General features: G+C 36.7%; 2 protein-coding genes across 2 annotated transcripts in view; one reads left to right on the plus strand and one right to left on the minus strand.

The window, feature by feature from the left end:
- LOC106169792 (actin nucleation-promoting factor WAS) overlaps positions 1–12,935 on the plus strand; it is a 35,226-nt gene extending 22,291 nt beyond the window's left edge. Inside the window, exons 5-12 of the mRNA XM_087015346.1 lie at positions 3,515–3,583; positions 3,883–4,012; positions 4,620–4,662; positions 5,013–5,187; positions 5,324–5,844; positions 6,098–6,212; positions 6,611–7,176; positions 12,776–12,935. Coding sequence (XP_086871472.1) covers positions 3,515–3,583; positions 3,883–4,012; positions 4,620–4,662; positions 5,013–5,187; positions 5,324–5,844; positions 6,098–6,212; positions 6,611–6,672 — 1,115 coding nt within the window. The 3' untranslated portion in view covers positions 6,673–7,176; positions 12,776–12,935. The remainder of the gene's footprint in view (positions 1–3,514; positions 3,584–3,882; positions 4,013–4,619; positions 4,663–5,012; positions 5,188–5,323; positions 5,845–6,097; positions 6,213–6,610; positions 7,177–12,775) is intronic.
- Positions 12,936–13,352: 417 nt separating this feature from the next.
- LOC147760992 (creatine kinase M-type-like) lies at positions 13,353–16,474 on the minus strand. Its single transcript, XM_087015347.1, has 3 exons — positions 16,284–16,474; positions 15,517–15,902; positions 13,353–15,143 (listed from the first exon to the last, which is right to left on the minus strand). Exons 1-3 carry the CDS (start codon positions 16,469–16,471, stop codon positions 14,284–14,286), a joined length of 1,434 nt encoding a protein of 477 aa, XP_086871473.1. The 5' UTR covers positions 16,472–16,474; the 3' UTR covers positions 13,353–14,283.
- Positions 16,475–16,654: the final 180 nt, after the last annotated feature.

Below are 16,654 nucleotides of genomic sequence, written 5' to 3' on the forward strand. Positions count from 1 at the left end.
CTAGGGAAACTTCATAAATAGGTGGACAACTTTTCAAGACAGTACCATTTATCGCGTATTTTGACTGTGAATAATCGTTGAACAACAATAAATAAAAAAAAGAAAAAATATGAAGTTTTTCCCCTTAACCCTAGTTTTACTTCGATTACGGCAGGGGTAATCCTAGAGATTACGGATACAATTCAATTCAACATAATGGCAGCAAAATATCTGCACTTCTTGAAAGGCTGTCATGAGCTGTCAAAACGTGTGAATCAGCGAACCGATGTCGAGTTTTATTTTTTAAATAAGATTCAGTAAGTATCTTCAATTACATTAAATCTGAATATCTTGGAAAAGGTATGTCTTATTTTAGGGTCTTGTTTATTTGATCTGTGCTTTTAAATATCAGGGTTTAGTTGAGTTTTTGAATTTAGTCATTTAAAATCTTTGACAGATAAAATGAGGTAAGCGGCCTTTTTGGTGCCCCTTAGTGAGAGAGTGCGAAATACGTTCTTCAGCACGTGATGGCTTCTAATAAAAAACCAACTCGGACAACGCTGAATTTTCGGAAAAAAACTGATACTGACATCGACAATGCTGAAACTCTAGATGAACATTGTGAAGCTGAGAGTCAGACTAGCGCTACCATCGAGGCACAACATGAAACTATCGCTGGGGTAAAGCCTAGATCACTTCAACAAAGATGGCTGAAATTATACACGTGGCTTAGGTATGACCAAAAAGAAAAAGATATAATGTGGTGTGACAGCTGCAGTATCGAAGGAAATGCTGCTACTAAAATGCCAGCAGTAAAGGACTTTGCCAAGAAGACCGAGGAAATATATAACCATTTCAAGAAAAGCCCCCAGAACGTGTCCATTTTTACAGAAATACAAAAGGTGTTGGATGAACCACTTTTGAAGTGCAGGTAAATTTTGTAGGAACAGGATTTTTGGAACAATATGATAAATTTATTATGATTTCACTTTTTTTATCATGATTGATATATTAAATTATAATTACCTAAATCATGTCTTAAAGTAAAAATAGCATATTTGTTTTTTTGATAAGTGATTGTAAGTTGTTTGAAAAAAAAAAGCTATTTACTCAAACCTGAAAAAAGAAGTGCAATTAATTCCAGTTTAATATCAATAAGTGTCATTATTTTTTTGGTGAATAGTCATGTCTGGTCATGATGTATTTTTTTTTTTAATTTTTTTTTATAACTAAACAGGGAGGTGCATCAGATCAGGTGGCTCTCTTTCATGGAAGCTGTAGATGCCATAGTGTGCACTCTGGGATCACTCATCACATACTTTAATATCACTACATCTGCAAAAGATCCCAAATCTTCTGGTATGAAAAAGAAGGTGGCCAATGAGATGTTCATTATGGTGACTCATGGGATGCTAGATGTTCTGCGTCCTGTCATTACACTTAGCCAAATTACTCAACGCAAGGATCTGGACATTGGAGTTGTAAAGGTGATTAATTATAGGAAATTATTCAATCTTGTCAATGCAGTCAGCCTAAGTTTGTAATATATTACGATTTTTTTAAATTTTATTTATTTCTTTGCAAATGGTAAGTTGGTATAACTCTTTTTTTTTTTTTATTTGGATATATTTGCATTTAATAATAATAAACATGACTATGTCCATGGTTCTTTTCCATATTTCCCTAAGCTATGCTTTGTTCATCCAATGCCACTTATTATTTTCAATTTTCAGTTTGAAATTGATGCCTGTGTTGGGAGGTTAAGAGAGTTAAAGAGAGGTGAAAATCCCCTGGAAAGGCCAACTCACTTAAAACTGGCACAAGACGAGCTCAAAGAAGAAGGGGGGCAGCTTTTTTTTACAAAGATCACAAAGTGTCCAAAATGAATTCAAAGACACAGTTCTCTGGTGCTTTTACAGCCTATGTTGATACCATCCTTAGAAATATAGAAAAAAGGTATCACCAGATTAATTTTATTGTTCATTAATATAATAACAATAATCAAGAATGTACTTTGGTAATTATGTAGTTGCTTAACTTTTGTAATGAACATTTACAGAATCCACAAATGGTTACCCCAGCAATGGTTGTCCAGTGAGCACGTTATCAATAAGAGTGAACAGCCACTATGGGGACGACAATGATCTTTTTCTCTACAAAAAAAAAAAGGACTCCTAATGTTAAGTAAACAATACCCTGTCTTTCATTTTTCACCATTCAACAATGGCACTGTTAAAATCAAAGTGAATTAATCCGCCCCCTTCTATCATGACCCTCATCAACATGTCACAATTTTCACTTGATAATCTGTTTCTAAGAGGTGTTGTCACACGGTTTTGAGAGCTTAATGCTCTTCCGCAGTCAGCTGTATGAACTGGATGGGAGAGAGCATGGGTTGCAATCTTAACAAGATTAGGGAAGCCCTGGCTGTGATACTGCATCAGAATGTTCCAAAGAGAGACCCAAGGAGTGTCTTGGATACTTCTGTTGGATAACAAGCTGCTTTAACTTAGCCCATTCCTCTCTGGCACCATCTGCATCCATAATGGCTGAAGATGTGGTCGTGACAGATACATTATCTTCGTCTTTAAAGACATGACTTTTGTCCTTGCCAAAATATTCCAATAGATACTCTAGGCTGTCATTGCCCCAGTCAGACACCTCTTCAGCTGTGAGAAATGTGATGAGTCTAAGTGCAAGCACTGACAAAGAGGTCATAAAATCTACATCCGGAAATCTGTGAAAGTGTGGATAACCTCATATTATAATCATCTACTTGGTATATTTAGAATTTATGTAAATATTTTGTATTTAACCATTTGTGGATTCTGTAAATGTTAATTACAAAAATTAAGCAACTACATAATAACCAAAGAAGATTCTTGATTATTGTTATTATATTAATGAACAATAAAATTAATTTGGTGATACCTTTTTTCTATATTTCTAAGGATGGCATCAATGTAGACCTAATGGATGTTTAAAAACTGTAATAACCAACCTTGTTAATATGCCTGGGAAATTTCTTCTTTAATAAAAGATTTGGTAGCATCAAGCCTTTTTTGTGTTTTTTTTTAAATCATATAAAAGCATTGAAATGTAATAACTTAATACTATGGCACACAATTTTTTAAAATGGCCCACTTTTTTTGACCAAGTGGGCCAAAATGGCCCAACCAGATTTTGACCCAGGACGATCCCTGGAGTTTGTTACTTTACTTTCTTCATGAGTTGTTACATTGGTGTGGTATATTTTAGATGTTTTTTCACTGCTTTAAATGTGTGCTTTTATTTACTTATTTAATAAAAAAAAAAGTAGAGCAATAAAAATCCAGACAATCTTGACAACATTTCATATTGTAGAAAACTGTAATTCTTCAGTAAAAAGGGTTTTTCATTTTCCCTTTGTGTAGTGATGAGGACGACTTTGAGGGAGATTCAAAACAAATCTGATAGTTAAAGAAAAAGCATCATTGGTCTGTCTCTTCAAAATTGATTTACTTTAACAGCAGTTCTCGTCTTTCTTATCTTTCAGAGCGTAGGAAGACAGTTCAGCCCCCACGTAACCAGGGCACCCCAGCTGTCCCTCCTCCAAGCACCACACGTACATAGTCTATATACTCTTACAATAGTTATGATATGCGTTCAAATAATAACAGTTATTTTAAAATAATACTGTCTTACCAGGCCAATGTTTTTTTTAACAATGAAAAGTGTTGTTTTTGAAAAAAAAAAATTAAAAAAACCTTATCATTTTTAAATGTTGAGAACATTGAATCACTGAGGGGCCTTTTTTCGTGGAGGGGTAGATATTGAATCAAGTTTATCATCTTGTCCAATATTACAACTTACATCTAGAACTTTTTTTTTTTTATTATGACAATTTCGACCTCTCCATTCCAGCCTCCCTGTCTGTGAGCACCACCAGCCTGGATGATACCAAGACACTGAAGAAGAAGAAAGACAAGGACAAAAAAGGAGGGAAAAAGGCAAAGTTTACCAAGGAAGATATTGGTTTGCCATCTGATTTCAGGTAAATTTGACACCACCATCATTAAAAAGATGTAATTGCAGTTTGAAAATTTGCTAAGCATAATGTAGAAGACATTTCTAAATCTTATGTTATAACTGAAAAATTGGATTCCTTAGTAGACTTCTTACTAATTAGATGATATATACTATTGTGCATGCAGAAATTTGAGGCAAAATAAGATTCTTATTGAGTGTTTGCTTGGAGTACATCTCTGCCTTCACTTCCTCAAAGATAACATGTCTGGATTTGATGGATTAGTTATATGCATTGGTTTGCAAATAAAACATTATAAAAAGTCTCAGTAGCCAGAGATACAGATATATTTTGTGTATTTGTTCATGTGTTGACTTGTTCAGAGTTTTGCTGACCAGGTAGCATAGACATCATATCATATTGGCCCTTAGGTAAGATGGGTCCAAAAGAGGTGTTCTTTTGGCTCAGAAGAGGTCCATACTGAATTGAAAAATTGTCTCAGGTTTTGAGAGAACAGGTTCCTTGGTAAATATGGTCCAAATGTTCAGAAAAGGAAACCCCTTTCTTTGAGATTGCTGGCAGCAGGTCTGTAGATTCTTCATTCAATATAACTCCTTCCTTGCTTTGTTTGCAGGCATGTCAGCCATATTGGATGGGATCCTAACAGTGGATTTGACGTAAGTAGGAATGATTCTTTCTGGTATTTTGAAAGGTGCACAAGGTAATATGATTGATTGATTTCAGTAAAGTTGGATGCAGAAATGCTTCCGTTTTAATGCCCAACCAAAAAAAAGTGATAAAATAATAAAAGCTGAAATCTGTGGTTGTGTATGAAGTAAAAACCTGTATTTCTTGGTGAGATTGATTTTCCTAAAATTCTAACATCAGCTTTATTTTAATTTGGAATTTTGCAAACTAGAGAAAAAAAACCATTCATTTGCTGATAAATAAACTATAATACGACATTTTAAAAGAAATTTCTACAGTTTGAGAACATCATTTATATCTGTGTATAATGCTCTTACAGACGGAGAAGCTGGATCCGGACATGAAAGAATTATTCAGTTCAATTGGCGTCCAAGATACTGACCTCAAAGACAAAGACACAGCCAAGTTCATCTACGACTTTGTTGAGCAACATGGCGGCTTTGATGCCTTAAAGCAGGAGATGAAAGGGGGTAGACCACCCGCACCCCCGCCAGGTTAGTGCCAGTCCAAATGTTATACAGTAATCATTTGTCATTTTTAAATGCCTCTATAATTTACTTATTTTCAGGATTTGTGATTTTCAGACACTCACAACAATATATACTTTGACACAGTATTTTCTATTTTCAGGGGCTGGTCCACCACCACCGCTACCTTCCAGAGCTGGGATGCCACCCCCTCCCCCTCCCTCCAGAAACATGGGAGCACCCCCACCCCCTCCCTCCAGGGCAGGCATGCCACCTCCGCCCCCACCCTCAAGGGATGGCAGACCCCCGCCTCCCCCAGGTGGGCGAATGGGAGCCCCACCTCCCCCACCCCCATCACGAGGAGCCATGCCCCCTCCTCCACCCCCATCAATGGGGGTCCCACCCCCACCACCCCCGCCTGCCATGGGTGGTCCTCCCCCTCCTCCTCCACCCCCTCCTCCAGGTGGGGGTCCACCACCACCACCACCCCCTCCCCCTGGTGCCCCCCCACCCCCCATGGGTCCCCCAGGTGGAGGGGGTAGAGGGGGACTGCTGAGCCAGATACAGACAGGTACCACTCTAAAGCACGTGGACCCCAATGCCCCCAAACCAGCAGGACCTGTAGACTCCAGGGGAAACCTGCTGGACTCCATACGAGGCTTCCAGAAGGGAGGGCTGAAATCTGTGAGTACTGCGAGATTCAAATGAAATAAAATCATTATGATGAAAAGTTGATGGTTTTTGGGAAACTATATCTGGATTTTGTTTCACAAAGTTGAAAATTCATCAGAATGTGGAAATGTATCATGTGATCATGGTGAAAGGTAGTTTTATTCTCAGTTTTAGGTTGCAATTATCAGAACATCAATTGAGTAAATAGATGATCTTCATTAAAGTCAGCAGAAAGTTTTCATTTATTGATTTATTTATTTATCAGGTTGAGGATAATCCCAATGAGCGTCCCAAATCAGCCACCCCAGAGGATGGAGGGGGAATAGCGGCTGCCTTGGCCAAAGCTCTGGCCAGTAGGAAAAATATTATACAGGGATCAGGTATGTTTGTCAAAAGGGGTTTAGGGTTCACCCCCCTCCTCCCTCCCCCTCCCCCTCCCCCCCCCCCCCAAAAAAAACAAAATAATAATAATAATAAAAAATATATATATATATATATAAAGATTAAAGATTATTTAAATAAATTAAAATTGTTGGATAAAATCATTGGTAAATTTTATGAAATTATTTAAAAGATATTTTACCTATATTTTCACCAAATTTAAGAGCCAAAAAAGTAGTACGGTAAATGAATAGTGAACATTTCTTTTAGCCTCACTAAAAATTGCACTGGAGTTTAATGTACTACAGTTAGCACACATAAATGGTAAAATATTTTACATTTTCTACAGCCAAATTAGTGTATGCAAAAGTAGTTACATGTAATTTTATATTTTCAGATGATGAGGAAGATGAGGAAGAAGATGAAGAAGATGATGATGAAGACTGGGATGATGACTAAGTTACTGTAAAGAGACTTGTTACTCAATGAGAGATGTTTTTGATTCAGACTAAGTTTGTGAGGAATTGTGATGAAGGATCAAGATTCTTATGATAAAATGGACATTTCATCTTGTTTATTTATTGATTGATTTTTGAACTTTGTGTAATATTAACTTATCTTATGAAACTATAAAGAATTATAACGATACACAGTGCTCATCAGTTATTTTTCAATCTGGGGTAAGGTCGTGAAGTAAAATTTGCCTTGTTAATTTTCATCAATTTGTTTCTTCATCTTTCAGTTGTGATAAACTGAATATGATATGAAAAGCACTATTCATGTTAATGTGAATGAGTATGCTTCTACAGGCTTTGCTTATAACTAATGACTTATATTGAGATGAAGGTCATTTGTAAATGGTCCCAAGTAAATGACCTTGACCTAGATATATGCCATGGTTACTGTTATTACCCAGAGAGTGGTTGTGAAACTTCTTATACAGGAAATGTTTATGCTTAATAGGTGAGCGGCAAAACCCCAAAAAGTGCTTTATTTAAGGAGTTTAGTGTCCCCTTTATACACAGACCTGAATTATATATCATTTGAAAGCTCAGAGTCTGCTGGTCAAAGTTAGCCATGATGTGGAAATGGCAATTGCCTGCGTAACCATGGAAACGGACAATTTCCAAGATGGCCGCCTGTTTTTTTGCATTTTTTCTAAAAATACAAATCATTGATAAACATACCTAAAACATTGTCTATCATCTAACCTTTACATGTTTTGTGATGAAGGAGGTTATGGGCTAAAAAAAACACCATACCAGAATTTCAAGATGGCCGCCGTTTTCAAGATGGCCGCCATTGTTTGTGAAATATTGGTCAAATTTTCTCATTTTATTCCAAAACTTTACATATAAAATCAAAACCACAATGTTCATATAACCTTTATTGCCTGGATTACATAAAGTAGTTATTATTACATTACATTGTGGCATTTGGTTAAATTTGGGAGAGGTTTAAGCAGTCAATTTTCAAATATTCAAAATGGCTGCCATGAAATGCAAATTTCCATGATGTGGACTTTAGTTCAGCTAAATCATCACAAAATATTTTTAAATGCCAAACTCACACATATATTAGTGCTAGATGCTTGATGCTACATGATGCTTCATACAACCTTTTCAAAATGGCCACCATTTTCAAGATGGCGTCCATTTTCCTGTTAAAATTCACTAAAATAGCATTTTCCAAAGGCAAAATTTATACAATAAAAAAAATCATACAAAATATAAAAACAAAAAACCTCAAAAATTTAAAATAAGTTTTTGGCTTTGAATTGATGTTGTTTTATAAGATTTTAATTGTTTTTTTAATATGATAAATGCAAATTTAAATGTCATTTAAACGAAATGACATTATTTACACATTTTATGCTGGTGACTTCCTGTCAAATTCTCACATGAAAGTAAACAGCATGCAACAAATTATATCACTCTTCTAACATTGCTTTGAAGAATGCTGTGTGTTTCCCAAATTAAAAAAAACTACCAGTTAACTTCAAAATGACAGCCAAATTCAATATGGCCGCCCATGTTAAATTATCATTCTTATTTTTTGTATTGCACCTTTGTGGATTATCAATGTTAAAATTACTATTTTAAATATTTTGATACTTTCTATTTAATAAAGAGATTTTATTATGGTAATATTTAAGAGGAAATAAATATAAGGTACCAAATATAGCAGAAAAATGACAATGACACCTCTATCATATCTATATTGTTTTCACTTGTAGTTGTGTTTTTTTTTTCCATAATCCCCTTATGCAGGTCAGATTCCATAAAAAAAAGCTTTTGTCAGCAAGATATGAAATTGTCGGGGTTATGTGTTAATTTTTTAATGTCAAATTTAAAAAAAATAGAACACAAATACTAGCTTTGATTACTAAAACAATAATTAGGCATAATTAGTAATGGATACACTGAAAAAGGGATATAGGAACCCTCCTATGCATATTGTTTATCATTATCATTATAATGCCAAATCATCCACGTACATTTGATCTATTCTTTTCAGTATATCAAATGCTGACACAGCTTCTTGGATTGTTTTCCATACATTTAGAATGTTAATAACAATTTGGATTCTCCAAAATGCTATGGCAGGTAACATGAGGTGACAACTTTATTAGGTTCTTAGATAAAGATGATTTGATTGCAAGGGATGCTGTATATCATGCATCCTGTCTTTCCTCTTACAGGGTATATAAGTACTAGTAAAACCAATCTGACTTATCACCCCTCAATTAAATCTGGTAATCTATATGATGTTGCAGTCTATCAACTGATAGCAGAAATAGATTATGACCTGATGGCAAACAATAAAGCTTTTACACTACTAGTATCTAGCCTTCTTGACAGGTAGAGATTTCTGCTCCTTTCTAGTGTGGCGTCCAACTATCGAGGTGAAAAGCTCAAAATGAGACTACAAAGCATTATGGTGATGCTGTTTCATTTCTTGTATAATACGGACAAGGGAAGTCCACTAGCTGTTATGTGTTGTAGTAAGATTTCTTTAGGTGACACTATCAAAGCTGCCCAAAGAATCATACAAGACCTGAGCTCATCAATCTCACTAGATCCATAAGATACAGTGACAGAAGATGCTGATCACTTGTCTTCCAATTAATCAATGTATACAAAGCAGTTTCTATCTTGAAAACACAGAAAAAAAGGTCTTTCAGAATACTACCCCTTACCAAGTGACATTAGTCTCAGAAATTAAACCTATTTGTCCCAGATTTGCTTTAAAGTTTGTTTTTTGGATTAACCAACTTAGATGCATTTAATGCAGCGAGCAGTGAGTTTCCATCATCTGATGGTGTACACAGAAGATGCCTGGCTATTGCTGAATGCATATGTTCAGCTGTTGCAAAGTTCTTCCACCTCTACAAGTAGGACTTGCTGCACAATGATTTTGGGTCTTGTAGTTTGATAGATACCTTTCACAGCCACGGTTTTTGCATCTCCTATGGTGATATAAGAAGGATTAATGACATACATTGCTGAGTTAGAAGTAGAAAGGCAGCAAGATGGTGTCTACATTCCACATGACATTGTGTCACGCTGTGATGGTGGTCATATTATCCATGAGGGTGACAACAACATTGACATTAGTGCAGAAACTACGGATGGGAAAACACCTTCCATGCTATGGTGAGCCAGTAGTTTTTCAAAAGCAAGTTCTACACCTCCCTGTGAGTACGTAAAAGAATCCCATTAGAAGTTGGGAAGTCCAAGTCACTTGCTCTCTCTGATAAATTCAATCCACCAATGGAATGCACACCTTTTTAGAAACCTAAGACACTTGCTGAGCCACCAAGAAGAGAGGTTTTAGAACAGCTCAATGATTACAAAGAGAATGTAATGCAAGTTAATGTTATTGCATGGAGTCTTTTATGAATGTCCCATCGGAATCTCCTACCTGTAAACAATAAAGTTTAGCTTTGGCACCTGCAGGTCATTTCTTTTTGGACAGGATTCAATCAGCTGTCTGTGAAGAAAACGACCTCTACTGCAGTTGCATATATGCCACTTCTTGATGTTAAACCTAATGACATGTACACATTTTACACCACAATGTTGAAGTGTTGGGGTACGAGTGCTTCACTTGCACAGCAATTTGTTGTACAAACGGACGACCAACAGCTATATGCCATAGCCCAACAAATAAACTGGTCTTTTCCTGAAGAGTTTGGTTGCCATGTCATTTGTATGGGTGGTTCCCATACACTGTCATGCTTCATTGCTTCTATTTGGAAAATTTGGGCCGTTGCAGATTTGTTGGCCATTGGTAGGCATTGTAGAGTGTGATGTTTATGCAGCATCCACTTCAGTGCAGAGGGTTGTGTGGAAAACAATTCAACATGGCAATAAGAGGGCTTACTTTGGCATTTAAAGCTTTGATATCTCTCAGATTGTCAGCTTTTTATTTTGGTACTAAAGAAAGAATAGCGAAGTTTCACAGTTGATGTGGTATGAGGTGTCAAATGTGTAGGAGTTTTACAAGTCTTGTGCTGTGGGTTTTATGGGTGACCAACATGTATCTGAGAGTATGTCTGAAGATCTGCTGCCAAATTTCTCAGATTCCCAGGCCTGGGGATGAGGGGAATTTCCTACATTTCAGTTTTGGGACTGCCTCTCTTTTAAGCTCTTCTTTTAAACTTTGTTAGAACAGGGTGCACTGGTTACCGGGAGATGCAGCTTGTGTCAGTAAGGGCAATGTTGCCCAAATTGTTTGTGACAAACTATGCTCAAAGGACCCAGTGTACCTACTAGATATGTCAGAATCCATATTCTCTGGGGACATGTATTGAAATTGATTATGATTTTGATGAAAGAGATGAGTGACAGGTCACTAATGTAGATACAAAGAACACGTTAAGGGTTTAGCATGTATATGTGTTCGTGGGTGTGTGTGAGTAGATAACGCATGCAGGCACAAGCATTTTAAGGTATATATGAGAGTATGGGTACTTAGAAATGTACTGAGATAAAATTTTGAAGATAATTGAAGCGGCAAAATAGTGTATTTATGTGCTCCTTTCTTTACTGAGAAGTCAACTTGATAAATGTAGACCGCAGAAATGCATCATAGATTTGCAGTGGGTTATATGGACTGATGCACTTCAAATAAAGATTCCTGTTCCTGTTTTAATATGACAGACATTTTGGTATTGGTAAATACATTAAATTTGATAGATCAAAAAAAAAATTTTTTTTTAATTGTCTACATACTTCCAAACTATGGGATTTCTTTTTACTGTGACAATCGTGCACAAAGGTTCACAACAAGAAACACAGTATTAACTTTGACTTGACTTAACATGTGTTAGTACATATAAATATTGGAAAATCCAAAAATTGTTTATTATAAGTGAAAAGTTGCAGTAATAGCACATATCCTACAATTATTTTTTCTTTTACAACCATATATGTAGTAATGCTTTGCGAATAATTTCATCCTTTAGATGTGCGTAATACAATTTTGAGAAAAAAACTCCATTTGGCGGCCATCTTGAAAATGGTGGCCATCATGAAGATGTATTAAGCATCAAGTAGCATCTAGCACAAATATGTATGAGAGCTTGGACACAAAAATTATTTATTTGATGATTTAGCTGAATCAAATCCCAAGTTACGGAAATTTGCATTTCATGGCAGTGAGTCATTTTGAATATTTAAGAAATGACTGCTAAAATATCACTGAAGTGAAACCAAATACCATAATGTAATAAATTAATGACTGCTTTGTATAATTCTTTCCATAATAGTCATATGGACATTATGGTTTTGATTTTATATGTAAAGATTTGGAATAAAATGAGCAAATTCGAACACTTTTCACAAATGATGGTAGCCATTTTGAAAACGGTGGCCATCTTGAAAATGGTGGCCATTTTGAAGAAGTTGTATGAAGCATCATGTAAAATCTAGCATCTAGCAAAAATATGTTTTGAGCTTGGTAATAAAAATAATTTTTTTGATTATTTAAGTGCACAAAAGCCTACCTCATGGAAATAGGCATTTCATGGTGGCCATGTTGAATATTTGAAAATTGACTGCTTTACCATCCCCCAAATTTAACCAAATGCTATAACTAAATGAAAATATACCTACTTTGTATAATTCATGCAATAACTATTTTGTGGACACCACAGTTTTGATTCTATATGTAAAGATTTGGAATAAAATGAGAAAATTTGACCAATATTTCACAAACAATGGCGGCCATCTTGAAAACGGCGGCCATCTTGAAATTCTGGTATGGTGTTTTTTTTAGCCCATAACCTCCTTCATCACAAAACATGTAAAGGTTAGATGATAGACAATGTTTTAGGTATGTTTATCAATGATTTGTATTTTTAGAAAAAATGCAAAAAAACAGGCGGCCATCTTGGAAATTGTCCGTTTCCATGGTTACGCAGGCAATTGCCATTTCCACATCATGGCTAACTTTGACCAGCAGACTCTGAGCTTTCAAATGATATATAATTCAGGTCTGTGTATAAAGGGGACACTAAATCTGAAAATTTTGGCCTTCTGCCGCTCACCTATAACAGTAGAATCCATTGAAAAAAGTATGATAAAAAAGGCCAGGCTGAAAAGCAAGAATAAACCGTCTTTTCTCTAAATCAGTCAAGTGATTGAAGTAGAGCGATGTGTTGATCATGATGAGCATAAATGTTATGAAACAAGGGTCAATAAAATTGTAATATTGCAGTTCCTATGTTTTGGTATTTTATGTGAGTACTTTATATATCTGTATATATGATTTTGGAGTGTCTGTGTCATCACTGTCTGGTACCAGTCTCTTTAAATGTCAGGACATATTTTTTGTTTTACTTAAAATTTACTGAGTGAATTGTTTGGTTAAAATGCTTTTGAAAATCAGTTTGATGGGATTGTTTTTACTTTTATTTTCAAAAATTGACATGATTGGAGTATTTTTTACAAAAAAAATTATTTGCTTGATTATTTTGGCAAAGATACCTTTTCCTCTCTCCTCTCACATGGTAGATTTAATGATTATACAGATATTTTACCCTTTTGCCTACTTTGTAAAATGATTGTTAACTTATAAACCTTTTTCACCCTCATTGATAATTGGTAAAAAAAAAAACAACAAAAAACACAACATTCACAAAAAACTTCACTCTTTATTCACAAAAAAGCCCAGTTCACTGTACAAGAATGTTTGTCTTGACAACATAAGGAATGTTTACCTTACAAAGTTAACCAACGCTTCATAATAAACATTTAAGTGCTTGGATAAAGCAAAATTATCAATTGTGATGAGACAGCAAAGTCAAAAAAATTGATTTAGTATCATTATATGCATAAGACACTTTCTTTATAAATATCAAGTCATTTACATTGATTTGGCCTCTCTATTCACTACTCATTTAAAACTTGTACCTCAACTCGACATATTAAATATGATCAAATAATTTACCCCATCAAAAAACAAACACAAACATGACGTGTATTTTATGTACAAAATATGCATAGATGGAAAACTTGTTAATAACAGGCAAGTAAAAACTAGTGACGGTTAAGCAAAAAAAAATATGCCTTTTTCAGTGGCAAGCAATGGTTACCATCCTCACTTGAAGTTCTGAAGCTAAGAGACATCCCAGCTTTAAGCGATAAATAATAAATATGGGAAAAGAAAATTAAATGGGAATCTGCAACAAGATATATTTCATTAAGGGCTGTATTTGTGCTGAACAATATTATGATGAACTGATCCCTTTCTACTATAATAGACGGTAGTAAGGGTACAGCTATCGCTTGCTGGCTTATTTCTATCAGATGTCTTTTTGTGAAGGTTCTACATTCAAATGGTATTGGTCCTGCTAGATCAGTATCTTTTATTCCACTAGAATGCCATGTTTATAAATAGCTGAAAATAGCACACAGTAAATTTGTAGGGTGTTAGTCTTTAGATGAATTTTCCCAAGTGACAAATCCAAATCTGAATTGTTTGTGGAATATCTAAGATACAAAAACCAATCAAAGGCAATATTTTTGGGCAATCATAAAGTCTTCAAGCTGAGAATGCGATATTTTAGGATTCTGCTGGTGCACTTTCTCCCTCTTTCTTGTCTTCTTCAGCTGGTTTTTGCTCTGCTGGCGCTGCTCCTTCATCTTTATTCTCGGCTTCAGCAGCGGCGCCATCCTCTGCTGGTGCCTGTTCCTCGGCTGGTGCTTGTTCGGTGGCTGGTGCCTGTTCTTCTGCGGCGGGAGTTTGTTCAGCTGTCTCAGCTGCTGGTGTTTGGGCAGGTGCCTCTGGTCTCATAGATTTTGGTAAGATGTCATCGATGGGTTCCCCTTTCTCCAGCCTCTTTTCCATCTCAACCAGGCAGTTCACGCCATCACATACTTGCTGCACCAGTTCAACTTCAGAGAATCCCAATCGGTCGAGATTGGAGATGTCGAAGATTCCGCCCACGGCAGCGGTGTCAACACCACCGGTGCCACGTTTCTGTAACCTGAGTGCCTTGAGGATGTCGCCAAAACGAGGCTCTTCAGCCATCTTGGGGAGCTTGACGTGCACGCCCGCACGAATACCTGTGCCGAGATTGCTGGGGCAGGTGAGCACGAACCCGAGGTGCTCGTTCCACATGAAACTGTGCTTCTGCTTCTTCATGGCGGCCTCGAACTTCTGCAGACCCTCACAGAAACGGTCAAATACAGCCTTGATGTTGCCTCCCTTCTCCATTGAGATAATGCGCATGTGGTCTTCTTCATTCACCCAGACCAAGAAGTTCTTGGCATCATTGTGCCAAATGCCACGAGCATCTGGCCAGTCGCGTGCCATTCCTGAAGACAGGAGGAGAGGAGAGACTGGTTTGTCGAAGAGGAAGTGATCATTGATGAGTTGCTCCTGTTCCTCTTCAGTCATGCCAGCCAGGGGGTAATATTTGCCTGTAAGGAAACAAGTGGCAAGTTATACTTCAGAAGAGAGAGAAAATGATCATTAAACCAGCAGTAAATCTTAAGAGAGTACATGTGATTTTTTTAAAAAAATAAAAAATAGACTAAACAGATTTTTTATGATTAAAATAAAGGATAGAACCCATTTTAATAAAATGACTTAAAGTAACTTTTTTTCACAAAAAGGCAATGCTTCATACTTTTCTCTTGAAAACAGGTCTTTTTAGAAAGGATCTACCTTTTTTAACCAGTTTTTTTTTCATCCCTTTCTTTGAAAATTTTGGAAAATGTATACAACTTGAAATTGAATTTATTTAGCACATTCAAATCTCACACACTTCACATTATACACGTCACAACGTACCCTGATACGGCCCATCAAAGGTGCCCAGAGCAGTGGTAACAATCTTCTCCACTGCACGGCGCTCAGCACGGTTTGTGCATGGTGGCAGGCGGAACCCACGGATACTACGCCCAGTGCGCACACGGGAAGAGAGCACGTACTCAGGATCGAAGTCACCTCCAGTAAGTTTAGAAGAGTCGAGATCAGTCTTGTGTTTCATCGCCTTTGTATAACCGTTGTGTCTGTTCTCAATAATTGGATCAAACAACTCGGCGAAAAGCTGGTAGCTTTCCTCGTCTCCGGCGACTGCCCCCACTGTGTAGATAAAGGGGTGACCAGGGTTGTCCACTCCTGTCTGGATGTTCTTGTCCAGAGTGACCCCCATCTTGGTCTTCAACTTGCTCAGTCTGAAACACGATTTGAAAGAGGCCTTTATTTTCACGTCCATTAACTACCAAATAATAATAGAACGCCTTAGACTCATGTCACTATTAAAAAAAAAAAACTTAAGAAATGTCCAAGACTTTTCTTTTAATTTACAGCATTTATGCATATTGTATGACAATTATTTTCATTTATTTATTTTTCATTAATGTTAACCGCAAATTGTCATGCACTCCCCCAGAACAAACCTTTTATACATCTTCTCCTGCACGTTCATACGCTTAGCATGCAAGCACACACCCAAGCATGTAACTCACCTATCATACATCTCCTTGTGGATACACTTAGAATGCACTCAAGCACACACATAAGCATGCACGCAAACACACAAGCATGTAACTCACCTGTCATACATCTCCTTGTGGATACACTTAGCCATCCAGTTGTTGTGCTTGGACAGGTCTGGGAAGTTGGAAGAGAACACTGTGGCTCTGTAGGGTTTCTGGGACTTGGCCTCCTCTTTCTTCACCTCTGGCATGCCTGCTGGGAACAGGTCGTCAATGGCCTGGCCCTTCTCCAGCTTCTTCTCCATCTCAATCAGCAGCTGAACACCGCTCACCACCTGGAGAGAGGAGAGATTGATGGTTTAACAGATGAACACTGAGAGAAAGTTTCATCTTGCTGAACTGTAGGTGAATTGTAATGCAATGCAGTTTTGGTAAAAGGTTGGTGTTAAAATGTGATTTCTGTGCACATATGCACCTGTACCAGGCCT

The sequence above is a fragment of the Lingula anatina genome, chromosome 6, assembly GCF_051362555.1.
Source record: "Lingula anatina isolate TDL-2025a chromosome 6, LinAna3.0, whole genome shotgun sequence".
Classification (NCBI taxonomy): Eukaryota; Metazoa; Brachiopoda; class Lingulata; order Lingulida; family Lingulidae; genus Lingula; species Lingula anatina.

Bases quoted from the DNA above. Each gene is read 5' to 3' on its own strand.
- LOC147760992 (XM_087015347.1), bottom strand. From the start codon at position 16,471: ATGGAGAAGAAGCTGGAGAAGGGCCAGGCCATTGACGACCTGTTCCCA. The intron at 15,903-16,283 runs GTGAGTTACATG...ATCGTGTTTCAG, and splicing joins CACAAGGAGATGTATGACAG to ACTGAGCAAGTTGAAGACCA. The intron at 15,144-15,516 runs GTACGTTGTGAC...GTTTCCTTACAG, and splicing joins CTTTGATGGGCCGTATCAGG to GCAAATATTACCCCCTGGCT.